This window comes from Acanthopagrus latus, chromosome 4 (genome assembly GCF_904848185.1).
Source record: "Acanthopagrus latus isolate v.2019 chromosome 4, fAcaLat1.1, whole genome shotgun sequence".
Classification (NCBI taxonomy): domain Eukaryota; kingdom Metazoa; phylum Chordata; class Actinopteri; order Spariformes; family Sparidae; genus Acanthopagrus; species Acanthopagrus latus.
In genome coordinates, this window is record NC_051042.1 from 19,911,315 (window position 1) to 19,928,325 (window position 17,011).

Below are 17,011 nucleotides of genomic sequence, written 5' to 3' on the forward strand. Positions count from 1 at the left end.
TCAGCTTCTTTTCAGACTTTCATATGTACAATATCTGTGTCAGCCTGCACTGGTGTGGTCCATAAACGCCTCTTATGTTGTGACTGCGTCTCTCGTGTTCCTATCTAGGACAAGCTGGAGTCTGTGCTGGATGTTTCCCACCAGCAGATGGAGCAGTACAGAGATCAGCCAGCCCATGCAGAGAAGATTGCCTATCAGCAGAAATTACTACAAGAGGATGTCGTGCACATCAGGGCTGAAATCTCCAAAGTCTCGACAGTAAGACACAATGATGCTAATAATGAAAAATACAGCTTCTTTCATGTGTTTGTGAAGGTAAAAATATGCAACATTCACGCTCCCCAAGTGTTGTTCCTTCTGTTCTGATTTGTAAGTTACTCTGAGTCAAACTACTCAGTCCGTCTCCACTATCACTAAGCACATGCTGACACTCGCAATAAGTTTTCAATGGTCGGAAACAAGATGTTCACTTCTATTATTAGTTGTTCCCTTTTGATGGTTTCTGCAACTGGCACAGTGTTTCGGGTTGACTGTGACTATCAAAATGAGTGCTCAGGGACGAAACCAGAGGCAACAAAGGTACTCATGAGTACATTTCACCACCGCTCAGAAAGATGCTTAGTCAGAATGCCCGGCAGTATTCAAAATATTTAGTGATAAAATGAAAATAGATGAGTTTCAAAAGAACGTAAATGAAAAACCCAACAGATTACGCAAGAGTAAACAAGAGTTAGACATTTCTAAACACATTGGGTGTGTTCAGGACTCTCAATGGAGACTGTGTACAATATATGTAAACGACTGACTGAACAATGGAAACAATAGATCAAATCCAAGAAATTCAAATAAAAAAAAAAAAATGACTCAACCTCAAGTGAGTGAGCATGATAAAGCTGAGGTAACCCAAGACACCTGCTCTCTACTTCAAATTGCATCTCATCACGTGTGGGCCAAGAGTGACTGCAAATCTGTATAATGGATTGAACCCTCATGAGATGTCTAATTTACATCGTAAATTCGGAGTGTGCTCTGTTGTGTTTTGCAGGAGATGGAGAACGCGTGGAATGAGTACAGCCGGCTGGAGAGAGATGTGGACTGGCTGAAGTCGGCCCTGCAGGGACAGATGAGCCGCAGCGATCTCACTCAGGTCTGTGGCTGAGGGATCTCTGTTAACACACATACGAGCAAGTCATTCAGGCCAACAGACGGTGATGCGTGGGAGTGAGTTACATACAATTGATTCAAAGTCCTTATAGGCGAGTCTTGCCACCCGTTATGTTTTAAAAGTATCAGGTAGTCGCACAGTGAGAGGAAGTTAAGCCATTTGCATCGTAGCTCTCTGAAATGGAATCAAATTATCAGCTTCCTCAAGATTCCCAACCTTAGTGTGATCAGTTCAGAGAATCACATATTAGCTTAAAATTAAAACTGTATCTTGTATCATATTTGTGATCCGTTGCCTTGGCATACAAGTAATTCACAGTGTGTGTTTCTCTGTTTCTCCGTGTGCAGCAAGAAAAAGTCCAGATCAGAAAAGAGCTGTGGAGGATTGAGGATGTCATCGCCGGCCTCAGCACCAGTAAAGCCAACTACAAAGTCACGATTTCCTCTGTGACCAACCCAGGTGAGACGACGTCACCTGGAGGTTACATGTGTAAAAAAAAAAAAAAAGTAAATGATATTCGATGTGCAATGTATAGCAACGTGGTCACGCCATCGTATCTCCCCATTAAAGCTCTTAATCATATACTCAATACTAATGCCTCGAACGTTTCCCATGGGACAGGAACGTACTGTCTTTACAGCATGTGTGTATTCATCTTACATGTTCGTCTTCATTGAACTCCCCAGAGAGGAAATTTGTGCCTTCAGTGTCGGCGTCATCAGTGCCTTCTGTGTCTGGGAGCCCGTCTGCTATGGAGATGAGATTGTCCCATCAGCAGCAGCAGCAGCAGCAGCAGCAGCACAGCCCCCACCTCAGCCCCAGTAGCCACACACCCTCCCTTTCCTCCAGCCCGAGCCAGCAGCCTTTACGCCACTCTGCAACCATCGCTTGTGGGTTTAAATGGGTGAGTGACCACCCACCACGGGACTTCAGCTGGTTCTTTACAACACAACAAAACAGAAAATAATTATAATAATTATTATATATAATTCTGTGTGTAAAAAATGTGAAAGAAAGACAGTTGTCCTGTATGCAGGGTGAGGATGATGTGCCTCCCAGACCTCCTCTACCTCATCTCTACAGTCCGGATGAACATCCCCCTGCTGTGCCCCCGTTGCCCCGGGAGACAACAGTCATCAGACATACTTCTGTACGCGGCCTCAAACGACAGTCAGATGAACGCAAAAGGGACAGGGAGATCGGCCAGTACACTAACGGAGACAGTAAGGTGAGGACAGTGTGTGAAATTCGGAGATTGAAGCAGCAGAAAGATCTACATTTTCTAATCTGTCTGTCCGTCTCAGGTGGAACTTCGGCCTTTCCTGAGCGATCCAGAGCTGATGGGAGCTGGAGACGGCTCCAGCCACATCACCATAGCATCATCCGGACATGACGGTTACCAGACGTTACCTAGCAGCAGAGGTACGGAGATGACGGAGCCAGTAGGACAGATTTATTTAACTGGACCCCATTTATTTTGTCAGCAAAAATCTTTACATCAGCATTTGGCTGTATTGTTAGTCAGGAACAGCATTTTAATGCTTGTTGGCTTTCCCTCAGGAGTGGCTAGCTCTGCACTGAGGCTAAATCAGTCTTCGAGCATCTCCTCATATGTGACCCTCCGAAGAGCAGCATCAGCTGTTGGCATGAAGGTGAGGCTCTAAGATAACAAAGAATCAATAAGATAAAAGAAAGTCTTCCCTGAGTCAAAAAAAGTCAAACCTGTATCAGTGGAGTGACAGCTCAGATAGAGTAGTACGTGTCATGTTTTGGGTTTGAAAAATAAACATTGTGGTGTAATGTACATTGAGCAACTGATTCTCCCTGTATGCTCCAATTATAACCTCAGAAATGTCTCAGTTGTGAAAACTGAATTGTGAAATGCTCCTCTTTCATTCCCGATTAACATTAGCTATGCTTTTACATTCTCCTAAGGTGTATTTTCATTTTCTTCCTTGCTCATTTGTATCAACCCCCTTTCCTCCCACTCCTCTCAGGAGAGACCAAAAAGTGCCTTGGAGCGTCTGTACTCTGGGGACCCGGCACAGCAGCAGCAGCGGGGCAAGATGAGTGCCGATGAGCAGCTGGAGAGGATGAAGAGGCACCAGAAGGCCCTCGTCCGCCAGCGGAAACGCACCCTGAGTCACGGAGATCGCCACGCTTCTCCGTCGCCGCGACCCTCGTCCTCGTCCTCGCGCCCGCTCTCAGCAGACCTGGGATCAGTATGTTACTAGAACAGTATCACACGTCACACTCCCATGCATGACGACAACCAAACCGAGAGTGGCGATCTGCGATAGTCATGCATGCCTTCACTCAGTGTAGTCCGTCTTTTCTCTGCTCCTCACGTTACAGTGTTGATAGTAATAAGCTAAATTAGTGCAAGACGGTAATTCACTGTTTGGATCTAACTGTGCCTGTTGTTTTCAGACTTCACTTGTTTTACAGCAGGCATAGACGTGTCACGGTCAGACAAGGACAGGTGTTACTCATAACACCCAACAGAGGAAAACATTTTTGCTTAATTTTGGGGTGAACCTTTCATTTAGCAATGGCTCCATTTCATTCTCATGTATCAGTAAGCCATAAGACTGTGACAGTGAAGCAAACATTGACCCTAAGACTGAAGTAACTAAATGGAATTCAGCCATCGTTAATGTCGGTATTTACATCTGCGATTTTCCAACTGTGATGTGTCAGAATGTCCTCTGTGAAAAAGGTCGATACAGAGAAGTGAACAACAGTTTCTGCTTTACACTTAACACTTAACTGTAGCACAATAATACAATATAATTGTCAAAAAGGTGTTTATTACGAAGTGGAAAATAATTACATTTACATCGGTTAGAGAGTTGTTATTGCTCAAAATCTTTACTTGCCTGTCAGACACATAACACACTAATTACCTCAGACACACTTCAGTGCCATGTACACCTCATATCCATCATCTTTTAGAGTAGTTATGGAGCCTAACATCATTTTATTCCATCCATTCTCATCACTCCTCACTGATCTTTTCATGCCTCTGGCTATGATTGCTTTCACTCTGACAGTGTAGTTTTTAGAGTTGAGCAGGCACAAGTACAGATATTGTATTTCTTTCGAGTACCATTTGAGTTAAATGTGTCAATATCCATACTTGAAGCTGAAGCTTATAAGTTTAAAAAAAAAACTTCTGTAAATAGGTCACTTAATCAAAAACAGTGTTCTTAAGCTCAATTCTGTAGCTGCTCTGTAAATAATTCTAATATATATTTAACATAGCAACTTCTGATCAACCCGGGCTTTATCTAACAACTTCAGGTTAACACGGGGCGGGGTTAACCTGAAACCTCATTTCTCTCCTCATTTCCATACTAATGCTCGCTGTTCTTCAATTAAGCGCTGTTGCTGTCTCTAAGTCATCCTTTGACGTGTATGAGTGAGTGTGTGTGTGAGTGAGAAAGAGAAAGAAAGTGCCTTCTTATTTTATACTGACCAAAACACTGACATACACTCAGCAAAGCCTGAATAATCCTCATCATCTCAACCTAATCATGGCATGTTTCTTTTGTCTCTTACTTAAATGAAGATAAGATGGTGTTAGTGTCAGTGGATCGGGGGGCCATACTGTCACCCCAGCCACCGTTCATAGTCTCCGTGAGAAGAAGCCTTCTGTTCGGACAGGACTAATGTGTATAACATGCATTTCATATATTGGATTCGGTGATTGCTCGGCGTCTTTATCTGCTAATTAAATGTTAGTTACAAGAGCCCTTCCTTTTTTCACATGTGAATGTTTGCAAATAAATAAACATTATTTTCTAATGAAATCATTTTGCAATGTTTTTTTTTATTCATCATATAGTTACGATATTTTTTAGCGAAACTGTCATCGGTACGAATGAACTGTCCTGTTTGTTTCAGTGTCATTGTGCTGTCTTCTTGTCACTGCTGTAGAGGATTCAGAGCATGCTTTGAGTTGAGACCTTTCAGTCTCTTAAAAGCATGCATTCAACTCTCATACATATCGATGCATGTTCCCTTGTTTCTCCCTTCTTCTCACCTGTGCACACACACACGCATCACGGTGTCTCTCTCCACAGCCAATAGATAGTGATAACTAGAGTGTGGCACAGTACTTGTTACATTAAGAAATAATGTGTGAAGGCAAGTGAAACTTTCACGTCTGCTTGATGAACGAGACAACTTGATAGCAGCATCCTGTAATTTGTTTCATAGTATGTTTTGTTTCCTTTGTGCGTTGTCCAGTGGAAGAGAGAGCAGGAATTTGACCTGCAGTTGCTCGAGAGGGCTGTTCAGGGCGAGGAGGCCCAGGGAGTTAGGAGCGTTCAGGGGGAGGAAAGACCTCCCGAGCACAAAGAGAGACCCCGGTCGCACTCTGACGAATGGCTGACTTTCCGCTCCATGGCCACTACCCCTCCTGCCCACGAGGTTGACCTGGAACCTCTAGAGTACGACCTGGATCTCAACAAAGAGGTGAGTTTCCTTTGTCTCAGAGAAGAAATACATGAGTTGAATGTTAATATGTACATATGATGAAGATGGAGGGGAAAAAATGTTTGATTGCTCCCTTTAACTCAACAATCTCACTGATTTGAGTGTGTTATGAACTCTGTAACTGCAGAAATTCAAGAAATAAACCTGACTTCATGAGATGGCGAGTGTAGTTTAGAAAAAATAACCTTTACCTTAACCTTTAACTTAATTTGTGTCCACAGACTCTTAGTTAAGGGGTTTTAATATGAATATAGTTTATTTTTGTTCACACTGAAAGCATTGACAGGTGCTTGCCTGACGGACATCTAACATTACTTAAAACAAATTACAGAATAATGATGTGTAGAATAAAACACTGGTCTGCCCTTATGTGCAGCAATATTCTGTGTGGTCTGCATTGTTAGATCAGATATTTTTTAGTAGCTGAATGTCCAAGAGCAGTTTAACTCCTCGCTGTAGTCTTAGATTGGTAAACATCGAATATCCATTGCACATCTGCATATCCTTCAAATGGACAGATTATTTTGGGGGGGTGACTTGATAACAAGGATGATGATAAAGTCCCTACGATTTTAACACACACCACGTCTGCGTTGTGTAGCTTTCCAAGCCTCAGAAAGTGTTGATTCCGGAGCGCTATGTGGATTCAGAGCCCGAGGAGCCTCTCAGTCCGCAGGAGGTGGAGGACCGCCATCGTAAGGTGGAGCGCATCAAAAGCATCTTGGCAAAGTCCAGGTAAATAAAATGAAATTAGCTAACGTTTGACAACAGCTAAAGTTAGCCTTCAACAACTTCGTGGCTAGTGTTACGTGCTGTCTTGGAGAGCTCGGGCACATTTATTTAAGCCTACATGTTTGGAGTAACAATTGACAGGTTGCCTTATGTTAACCTGTTGCACCTTTAAGTGTGGCTCATAATTGGCTGATTCTGATTTTTCAGGAACACCCAGTTAAATGTAGGTTCAGACCCTTTGCCTACAGAAATGTGCATGAGAAATGTGGTAATTATTATTAAGAAGCTTATTGGTGCATCATGATTGGTCAGTTCTGTTTCTTTTTTTTTGTCCTTTGTGCATGGGACAGTGTGCAAACCCTAGCATCAACAGTGCCTGTGGACAAGCCAGAGGTGGGGCTGGGGGCACTCGACTCCGCTCTGCAGGAGCAGGAGAGGATCATCACCATGTCCTACGCTCTCGCCTCGGAGGCTTCGCTCAAGAGCAAACTAGTCGCAGGTTGGTCACTCACATCATCTGAAAGGGTCGTCTGTGAGTTTGAGCCTGTAGGTTGTTGAAGGTTTTTACATCTTTGCTTTATAAAGGAGTAAAAAAAAAAATCATTATCCCACAGAAACACTTATAGGAATTATTACTGTATCTGCATAAATAAATGAAAAGCAGACCAGTTCTGACAGTTTCAGTAAATTTTCTCATCAAATTTACATCTTTTGGATGAAAGGGGGATAATAGGCAGAATTCTGGACTGATGGAGTGGAGATGAGTAGGGCGTAAAGGTGCAGAGTCAAGCAATAAGGCTGTTCATTTCCTAATAACTGAACGTTATTCCTTCTTAGGAGCGCAGATAGCCTCTAATTGCAATCCGTGTAGAATCTTTCAGACAGGGGGAGGAATCGCTTGATGAGGCCATTTTGTGTGCTGATCAATGACCCAGTCAAACTCCACTCTCCTTCTGCATACCACCGCTGCTGCTTTGAACGTAGCTCTGAACCTGCATAAAAGACACTGCGCTCACTTTTCATCTTTTTTCGTACTCTACAGCAGACAGGCAAGTTCATTTTCACTGTAGCTGCAGCAGGTTGTCAGTCTGTCTGCCTCACACACACACACACACACGCACATGCACACATATATCTGTCACACACAGTAACACTCAAGCTGTCAGCATGTGTGGAAGCTTAATATGCACAGTGAGGCAAAGTCAACAATTATAACATTATTTCCAGCATAGAGAAATGTCAGAGAATATAACTGGTGGCACCTTGTCAGTGGAGACTGAATCAATGACTTTCTCTCCCTTTGGTGTTAAAGTGAGGTATGCTGGTGCACTTTCAAATCCCTGAATTAAAAGAAGGCATTTTTTTTTCCACAGTATTATGCATGAGAGACTTCAATAATGCCAGCGTAATAGCAGGAATGAGCTCTGAAATGATGTACAGTATATATAAAAAAAAAGGGGGTTTTGATTGTTGAATTTGTTATTCTCAATATGGCATTTTGTAATTAATTGTAAGTAATATTGAAAATAATCTCTAATTTATCTACAAAATATTAATGATTCCCTCCTCAACTATTCATTGCTTTTTTTTCTCCCTCTTTTAAGATGACGAAATGTTCAAATGATGAAGAAATGAAGCACACGTCACATCACTGCATACAGATCACAATGGGCCTCAAATGAGTGGTGGTTTTAACTACTGACACTCTTCTTATCAAATACCTCCCAGGCGTTCACTCTTTGGGATTCTTAAAGAAGAACACGTGTCGAATGATATGAAGTTGACATCATAAAATTCACAAAGAACTATTTTATTAGCACCTGAAACCTGGTAAAACCAAAAAGCCTGTAGGTTTGCAGCCACGTGTACGTACATTGCTGGAAATGATTTACTCATTTTTTTCAAGCAAAAAAGCTGAACCTCTGCTGGTTTAAGCTCCTCAGATGAAAGGATTTTAGGCCAATTTTGTCATGTATGACTTACCGCTTATACATGACAAAGAACGCTCAGCAGTAATCTCTAGACATGGCAGCAGACAGGAGGATGCTGCTGACAGTGAGTTCTCTGTCCTGATTGGATAAAGTGGGAAGGGATACCAGGAAACTTCATTTCTCTTTTACTATGACAGTGATAACTGATGGAGTATATTATTATTTTAACATGAAAAATATGAAAAACAGCAGCTTCAGTATTTGGGTGATTTTGTACTGATGGTTAAACAAAGTAAAACATTTGAAGAAACCATTTTGGGCTCTGGGAAAAATCTATATATTCCTTCCTTTCTATGGTATATTGAATTTTATTAAAATTGCTAAATAAACTGCAAGGCAATTATACTATATATAATTTATATCAACCAATGAAAATTCCTGATTAATTTTCCAGTGATGGACTGATTTTATTTGTTTACCAGCTATACCTTAGGCTCTGACAGCAATCACTTTAATATATCTCCTTGTATCATGTCATTGTGGATCAGATCATCAACTTGACCCCTTCAAGGCCACATTTGAGTTATGGGAATCTTCATCGGTGTGGATTATCAAAAAACCACAAGACATTCTCATCATGTTACTTTAATTTTAAAAGGTTTTTAAACAGACTTCTCCCAACATATAAAAACAGCACACATGTATACAGTGATATTAGATGTTCTCCACGTGGCCCACCCCCACTGTCAGCAGTGTGAGGAGCACAGGATTTATGGTTGTGTGGCTGACAAATCCCACACACGTTCACAGCCTTGCATCCCATTGTGGGGTCCTCACTTCTTTCCTTCATTGTTTCCTATGAACTGTCCACCCGACTAACAGCCACTGTGGTTTTCTCCCTCTCTTGTTTCCTCCCTGTCTTCTCCACTGTAGTTCCAGCACAGGCTAGCCTCCCCACCCCTCCTCCCCCACCCCCTCCTCCACCTCCTCCTCTTCCTCCTGTATCTCTGGCGCCTCCTCCCTCTCCTCTAAGCAACGGGATTCACTACACGTTTGTCTAATCCGAGAAATAAAGTAAGGTTTAACTGCATGTTTTACGGTGCTTATGTTTCCGAGGCCTCTCTAATTCTCTCTAACGGAGGGGCTCCTGTGTGCTTTGCACCTCGCTGCATGCTCGCTGCTCTGTTGTGATTGTAGGAAACACATCTTGTCTGGGTTAGGGAAGCCCTGCCTCTGCTCCCATTATGATCCAAACAAACATCTGCAGGCAGTCTGCTCGTCCCACTGTGATAATTGTGTGTAAATTGTTTTCTTTTTTTCTTTTTGTACCACTGCCAAAATATTTATGGCTGGCTGAGGAAAGAAAGGGCTCAAACGAACATGACTGTTTGTAGCATTGTGTGTAATTAACAAAAGAGACACCTTTTGATTTAGCACCTTGACAGATCAGCAGTCAGCACAGCTGCATTCCACAGCACCAATTAGCTCCCCATCTGTAGACTGGCAGCGAGAAGTCAGAAAAAAAAAACAGTCGATATCACTGTTGTTACTGTAAAAAAAGGGTTTCTGTCAGTTTACTGCCTCATTAAAAAAAAACTCCACGCATCAGCCAGTACTGACAAATACTTTATTTGGATTTTTTTGTTTCTGATTTCTTCCCATGGACAAATAAGGGCAACATAAATTGCAGGATAGAGATTTTAAAAAACTGTCCTCCTTATGGGCACATATACATAACATGAACACCAGACAGTAACAAAGTGTATATAAAGCTTTGTTTGCCTTTGGACTTCAGTGTGCTAGCAGGTCTGCCATGATAACTACAAAAAAAAGTCAAATATTTGGATTTTTCAGCAGACAGTTATCGTCCAAAATGACATAAGGACACTGTAAACATCAGAGGGAATTTGATAATCATCATGTTCCTCAAGCATCTTTTTCTGCATGATGTTGTGGGAAAAAAAGGAATTTTGGTTATATACCTTAGACATAAACGCCAGTACTGATACGTCTGCAATTGGCCACAATCGGCAAATAATATCAGACAGATGATCTATTTAGAAATATTCAGACATTGGAATTGAAGTGTGAAGAAACCTTTATGTCAGGTGATGTCAAAAATGATGTTCAGATACTGAGATATTTGTTATTATCTACAGTATCATGACTCTTCAGTCCTTGAGAACTTGTGTGACTGCATGTTGTGCTGTGTGATTTTTTTCTATTTCTGACTGTTCACCGAACAGCAGAGATGAGAGATTTTCTCTTTGTATGCAGTCAGTGTATCAGTACACCATGTAGGTACTGTTCACTCAGTATTTTCAGTTCTGTGGCTCTGATATGGCAGCTGCCTTTTGTGTGAGAACATCTTAAAAATGATTCTTATTCTCTGCCCCTTTTTAGTAGCCCAGGTGTATTGTAGTTAGTCTTTTTTAGGTGTCATTTGTACTTGACTTTTGTTTTTTCTACATCAGGGGAAAAAAATGATATTTGACTAGGGTTAGGGTTGGTGCATGGATACAAACAACCTCCTAAAAGACACTGAAAGCCTTGATTCATTCATGTTGCACTAAAACCTAGAAAAGGAATAAAAACTCCCGTTTTGTTTATTTTGATAAATTCCGCTGTCATGGTTTTCTTGCTTTTCTGATATCTACTGTTTTTGAGCTAACTGTCTTTCTCTCTCATCACTTTTTCTCAGCTCAAGCTATTTCTGGACACTGAGGTGCTATTCCATGATGAGAACATACAACTGGATTTCTGCAAGAAAGGAGGATTTTGTTTGATTTTCGAACACCTACACCTTTCCATACAGCGGTACGAGAACTGTACTAAACATTTAACCTGCTCTCTGAAGCTCACGCAGCATTGACTCAATGTGTTTCTAGTTGCTGAACGCGACAGGGCGATGGGAGCTGCTGTGCTTATTAACTATGGACGTGTCTAACAAATGTTTATCTCATGATGATAATAATAAAATAATATTTTCTACATGCCACTGCACTTTGAATTGTACACTGTATCATGTTTTCAAGGTATGACTGACTTGCTTTTACTTGCAGTGTGATGGAAACTTGGAACTCGTTTGTTTTTTGTGTTTGTTTTTTTTGTTTTTTTTTGTTTGTCCGTCAGGTACAGAATGTTAAGGGGAAAAAAGGAGGTACTAAACGTCTCATGATGGTAATGTTTTTGTCAAAACTCAGATAATGTTCTTACACCAAACCACTTGAAGTATCATATTATGTACCTATAGCACTGCCAGTCTCCTTTTAGCTTGCCAAAATGAATTTTATTTTTGCTTACATCGGGATGAAAATAACCTTTAACATATTTTCTGTGTGACTGGGGAAGGTTGCACAATGGAAGTTTATAACAATGTGAATATTAAAGATATTAACATAAGATCTGGTTCATCACAAATGTATTTATTTCATTACTTCAGTTTTTCTGTTTCATACTTATCACATTTATCTGAAAACCAGCTGAACACCTCCGTCTCACCCTCTCCTATGGTGGCCATTTAAAACTGAGGGGCGACCTCCAGGGCTGAAAAATTACGCTGCCATAGAAGTACCAAAAACTGCAGTTCTTCGCAATGGCCACTTGAGGTTGGCTCCAAAAGTGAGTCAGTCCCCATAGGAGCCTATGTTAAATTTCCCAGTTATACAACAGAAATAAACCATTTTTACAGCCTGGTGCACTAAGCTGTTATGGCACCTTTATCTGTATGTATCCCTTCCTGACAACTGTATGAGGGTGACGGCCTAAAATTACACAAATCGAGGGTGTTGCCGCACAGCTCGCAGCTGTGTTTGTGATGTTGACACCTTTTGGAGAGTTTGTTAAGTCAGATGTTGGACAAATAATATGGCTTATCGGACTGAAAAGATTTGTTTTTTGGATTAACGGGCAACTCCGTTAGCGCTAAGCTGCAGACAGCTGCTGGAGCCAGTGAGATCTGGAGCAGAGCCTGGAGCTTCTGGAGGAATAAACATCGGGAGTCAATAAGTTGTTTTTGTTTTTTTTGTTTTTTTTTTGTGATTAAAAAGTGGATTTATCTTCACTCTCCCCTGCTGTAGAGAGCCGAGTGGGTGCTGAAATCCATCGTGTGTGCTGTTATTCTTTCTTGTTTGACCGCGGAATGGAGGGAAATGTACCTTAACTTTGTGAATGTAAACAGAAGACATGAGCTTAAGAAAAGACTGGATAACAGAAAGAAATGGAGTATCTGGTGAGTGCTGTCTTTATTCATAGACTGGACCGAACACTGACACAAACCACAGCTACAGTGAAGCGTTCTGGGTGAATAAACCTGCGTTCAAACTCAAAAGAGTACTTGAGAAACTAAAACAAATTAGCTCTCTTTGTGAAGACTAAAAGCTTGTTAACCTTCTCGAGTTTCGTCACTTCCAGTAAGGTGGGTGCTCGCGTCAGCTTCACCTTTTTGTCAAAATGACAACAACCAGTACCACCCACCTTGAGATTCATCATCGCCCTTCAGAAACCTCTAAAGCGCTGTCCACTATTTTTACAGTCAGACGCGACACAAAAGGCCCCTCCCACTGTTGGTTTGTCCATTCTGGGCTACTGTAGAAACGTTGCGGTGCAGCGTGGCAGACTCTTCCTCTGTTGATATGACAAAAACACAACAGTTCTTAGTTTCAGGTGGTTATCCACCGATGAAACATAATTGTGAATATTTGTTTCCTTTTCTGATTCTCTAGATAGATTATAGATTCTCTTGATTCCTTCACACTGGACCATTAAGAGTAAACTCATCTGTATCCTTCTAAATGATTAAAAAAAACAAACCCGCTACAGTGCCTTATAATTGACTCAAGTATAGTACTCACATCCTCACAGTCACAAATGATAACAAACAAATCAACCCCTGCCAGCTGTATTGTGGTCTGTAAGCTGTAAGTTGTACTTGTTGCTCATGTGGACTTGTACTTACTGAATGGTGACGATGTGTCATTCTCAGCTCCACTAGAAACCAAAATAATCCCACATGGTCTGGTCTGACAGTCATCAAGTTCACTCGTCATTGTCCTTAACTTTCTGTGCAGGAGCCGGGTTGAAGTGCAGGGTTCACTTTTCTTGTGTTCATTAAGAAATTGGACTAAGAAAGCCAAATTTTACTGAACAGCCTTTGTTCTTTATAATACGCCACTGGAGCGTTTATCGACCGTATCTTTATTCTAATCATGTACAATGGAAAAGTACAAAATGTGCACTCATCACAGCTCCGGCATTCTGTTTGAACATCCTCATTGATTGCCTTGACCTATTAAACTTCATTCTATTATTTGGAGAGGGAACCAAACTATGGCATGCTCAAAGGAGGTGAAGTTTCAATACAAAAAAAAGAAGAAGAAGAAGAAGAGAGGCTTCTTGAAATGTTTCTTAAGTTCAAAGCTTTTTCCATCTCAAAAGGGCATTTTTAATTCCGTGTATTTTCAACCAAGAAGGTGGATACTAATAACTCTGGATTCTGAAGTACAGAATTCATATCTTTAAATCATGAACTGTGTCTCTGCTGCAATTGTAAAAGAAACCTCTGAGAAATACGTGTATTGAAGTTCTGATTCAAAAAGAAAAGAATATAGAGAGGATGCTTTTAAATAGGAAGCGAGACGCTTCCTTTATTCGCAAATCTTGCAGGTTCCAGCGCAAATATTTATCGTGTTGCGTGGGTCGTAGATCGCCCTGATACGTGACACGCTGATAGGACGCCCACCTAATGAACTCTCCCCGTGTCTCTCAGCGAGCCGTTGCGTTGCGGCTCCCTCCCAAGTGACATCTTTATCTTAAATTGGAGAGTAATTACTTTCACTCATCTGCATCGTGGCGCGCCCGGGAAAAACACCTGAGAGATCTGCACCTCCCTCAGCAGCCACATCCTCTTCTCTGCCTCCGTCTCTCCTCCAGGATCGGGGGTGGGGGGGGCAGGGCGGGGCGGGGGGCCCCAGAGCGCCTGCTGGCCCTGGTGGCTAGAAGACCCATCGCATCCTCTGTTCTGCTTATGTTGCAATAAAGCGGGATGTTTTTTCCCTCCTCCTGCAAAAAAAAAAAAAAAAAATTCACCCAAAGACCCTCCGCTGAGGATTGTGGCATTTCCATGTATTGACGTTTGGCTGCTGGTTCATATACATTTGTTATTCTATGCTCTGGACTTCAAAGAGAATGAAAGAGGGCCTATTATGCTAATTGGGTCCTGTTCTGTTAAACGCAATCAAGGCCTCCTGCGTTAATCCCTTTTACTAAATACTTACTGGCTTCAGAAATGCTTTTTTTCCCCCCTCTGCTAAGACACATACTGCTCAGCTCCCTGACAGGGATGTTTGTAAGCAGAAGTAAATAAAAAAAGATAATAAAGTAAGTAAAATGTCTCCTTTTCAAATTAGAAAAAAAAAAATCAAACTGCCTTTTGAAGTATGATTAAAAACAGGTTAATGCTTAAATTCTGCTTCTTTTTGAGTGTGTGTGTGTCTAGTCTGCCTCGTGCCAGATGTGTGGTTGAAAGGAAGAGCCCATCGAGACCGCGTCGAGGACTCTGACCTTGTTCTCAGGTCTGCATTGTTCGCCCGCACTTCACACTGCTTTTCTAACGTATTCACGGTTTTCCCCCGGTGGAGGGAGAGAAAAGGGAGGAATCCTACAGCGATTCCCAGCGATACCTATTTCCATCACATAAATATTATTGTTACTTCGCCGTGAATGTCTGAGGATTTAGACTACAGTGGAAACACAGTCGGCGCCTCCTTTGCGCGCTGTGGGGATCCGGATTGTAGTCCAATTGTACAAACACAAAACCAAGGAAGCCCATGCAATAGGTGCTTTGATTTCAAAAGAGTATTTTATGCTGTTTTATCATTTTCCGAGCTCCACATACGGTACATTTTTTAATATGTAAGAAATGGAATGGTGATTTGCTGAATAATTGAAGAGATAGGAATCACTGAATATTCTTCCCAACGTGCGCGCCTGCTATAAAAAGAATAAAAGGAAAGGCTGAATTACAGTCACGCTGCACCGCGCTGACCTAACTAGTTGCACCAACTAAACAACTGCCTTTTGTGTGATCCTTTCACATTGCGAGGCAATTTGTGTTGTGTCATCATCTGGGAGACGATACACAAGCGTTAAATATTGAATAGCACGTTTACCGGTTTAATATATTAAAGAGCGAGAGAACACAATTCCTTCGACATGAATGATTAAGCGTGTGTTAAGAAGGTGCTGTGTTACATTAAACAATGAATTAATCTCATTTCCCTTCGACGGAAGGCTTTTTACAATACCTACAGTGAATTGGGCTTTTTGTACATAAAAGCAATTGCTTTGTAAATGAACCAAGCGCCTCTGGGCCTCCTCTTTAATCTAGCTGCTCACACAGCACACACACACGATGCTCCGGTTTGAAATTTACTACACTTAAAGACTCGAATGAGAGGGCTGCGAACGCGTCGACTGCGTGGGTCGTCGCTGCAGCGTCTGACGAGTGACGCGCCCGACTTCTATAGACACAACGGTGACGAATTAAGGCGGGGAAAAAAAAAGTTGTAACCGTCAGATTCAGTCGTAACTGTTTTTTTTAAAAAAAGGTGCATTGTGATGAAGTACTAACAAACACAATGGTTGAAGCTGCGGAACAAAAAATGTATTCTCGAAAACTTTCCCTCCTTCGAGAGAAACAAGAAGATTTCTCCCAAATGGATTCATGTGTCAGTATACGCGACACACGGCATGAATAAAAGTGTAAATAAATCAGGTGTATTCATGAGCACTACAGTGTATATATTAGTCCATGCTGGCTCAGGCTGTGTGATGGTGTCCCTGATAAGTATATAATTAGAATTGGCATGTTGCACTCCTTATTTCAACATGATTAATCAGTGGTTCTCTGTTAACTTGAAAGGAAATATTAGATCCTGACTAAACTTTGATGAAATCCAGAGTTACAAGTAAGAGATTTGGGTCAACTAATGAGAACAGAGCGTCCCACTTTGCAAGTCCAATTGGGAGGGAGACGATTTGCATGTATGCAAATAGTGTTTGAGTTAATTGCATAACTTGGCATTCGGTAATGACTAAGATGTGCTGGATGTGTGGATGCGGTTCTGACCACTGGCAGACTCGGCCCATTGATGGCAGGTCAGGGTGATTGCAGAAGCTTCTGTGGGCTCGTGGCGTGTCTTGTAGTCGAAGATCTGACAGTGCGTCGCATCCATCCTTACATCTTAAAAGCTCACTGTCATGGGCTAAATGTCAAGCTGAACCGTTCAAAATGTTCTTTCCCGCAGGAAGGTCCCAATGTCTCTGGACAGCTAAAGTCAGCTGCCGGATGTCGTCTCTTCAGCATCACTTTCTCACACGTTTAAGATGCAGCGGATTTCTGTCACATCCCAAAAAAGTACTGTTTGTAAAGATCATCATAAATGATTAAAAGTGCGCAACAATGGTGTTTCTGGTCATCGTAACACATGGATAAATGAATGAAACAATGGTGCATGCTGTAGTGGGGACATAAGGGCTACAATAATCTCACCAACATCTTACAGTGCGCACAGAAACACATCACAAGTTAAGTTGTAATTAGAGACAGTGGGATATACTGGCCTTTTCCGATTATCGGTATCTGTGATTTTCCTGTTAGAAGGCTGATAATGCACGCAAAGCA

The 17,011-nt window shown here is 41.7% G+C and overlaps 1 protein-coding gene across 27 annotated transcripts in view; it reads left to right on the top strand.

The window, feature by feature from the left end:
* The window catches only part of plekha7b (pleckstrin homology domain containing, family A member 7b), a 75,710-nt gene extending 63,980 nt beyond the window's left edge, over window positions 1-11,730 (top strand). For 25 of the 27 annotated variants that reach the window (XM_037095521.1, XM_037095518.1, XM_037095546.1 and 22 more), the window contains 12 exons: window positions 109-258; window positions 1,046-1,147; window positions 1,513-1,624; window positions 1,852-2,069; window positions 2,187-2,393; window positions 2,470-2,587; window positions 2,726-2,817; window positions 3,163-3,387; window positions 5,417-5,644; window positions 6,267-6,400; window positions 6,748-6,896; window positions 11,030-11,730. In XM_037095521.1, coding sequence (XP_036951416.1) covers window positions 109-258; window positions 1,046-1,147; window positions 1,513-1,624; window positions 1,852-2,069; window positions 2,187-2,393; window positions 2,470-2,587; window positions 2,726-2,817; window positions 3,163-3,387; window positions 5,417-5,644; window positions 6,267-6,400; window positions 6,748-6,896; window positions 11,030-11,052 — 1,758 coding nt within the window. In that variant the 3' untranslated portion in view covers window positions 11,053-11,730. The remainder of the gene's footprint in view (window positions 1-108; window positions 259-1,045; window positions 1,148-1,512; window positions 1,625-1,851; window positions 2,070-2,186; window positions 2,394-2,469; window positions 2,588-2,725; window positions 2,818-3,162; window positions 3,388-5,416; window positions 5,645-6,266; window positions 6,401-6,747; window positions 6,897-11,029) is intronic. The other 2 variants (XM_037095519.1, XM_037095525.1) reach the window with 1 other exon arrangement.
* Window positions 11,731-17,011: the final 5,281 nt, after the last annotated feature.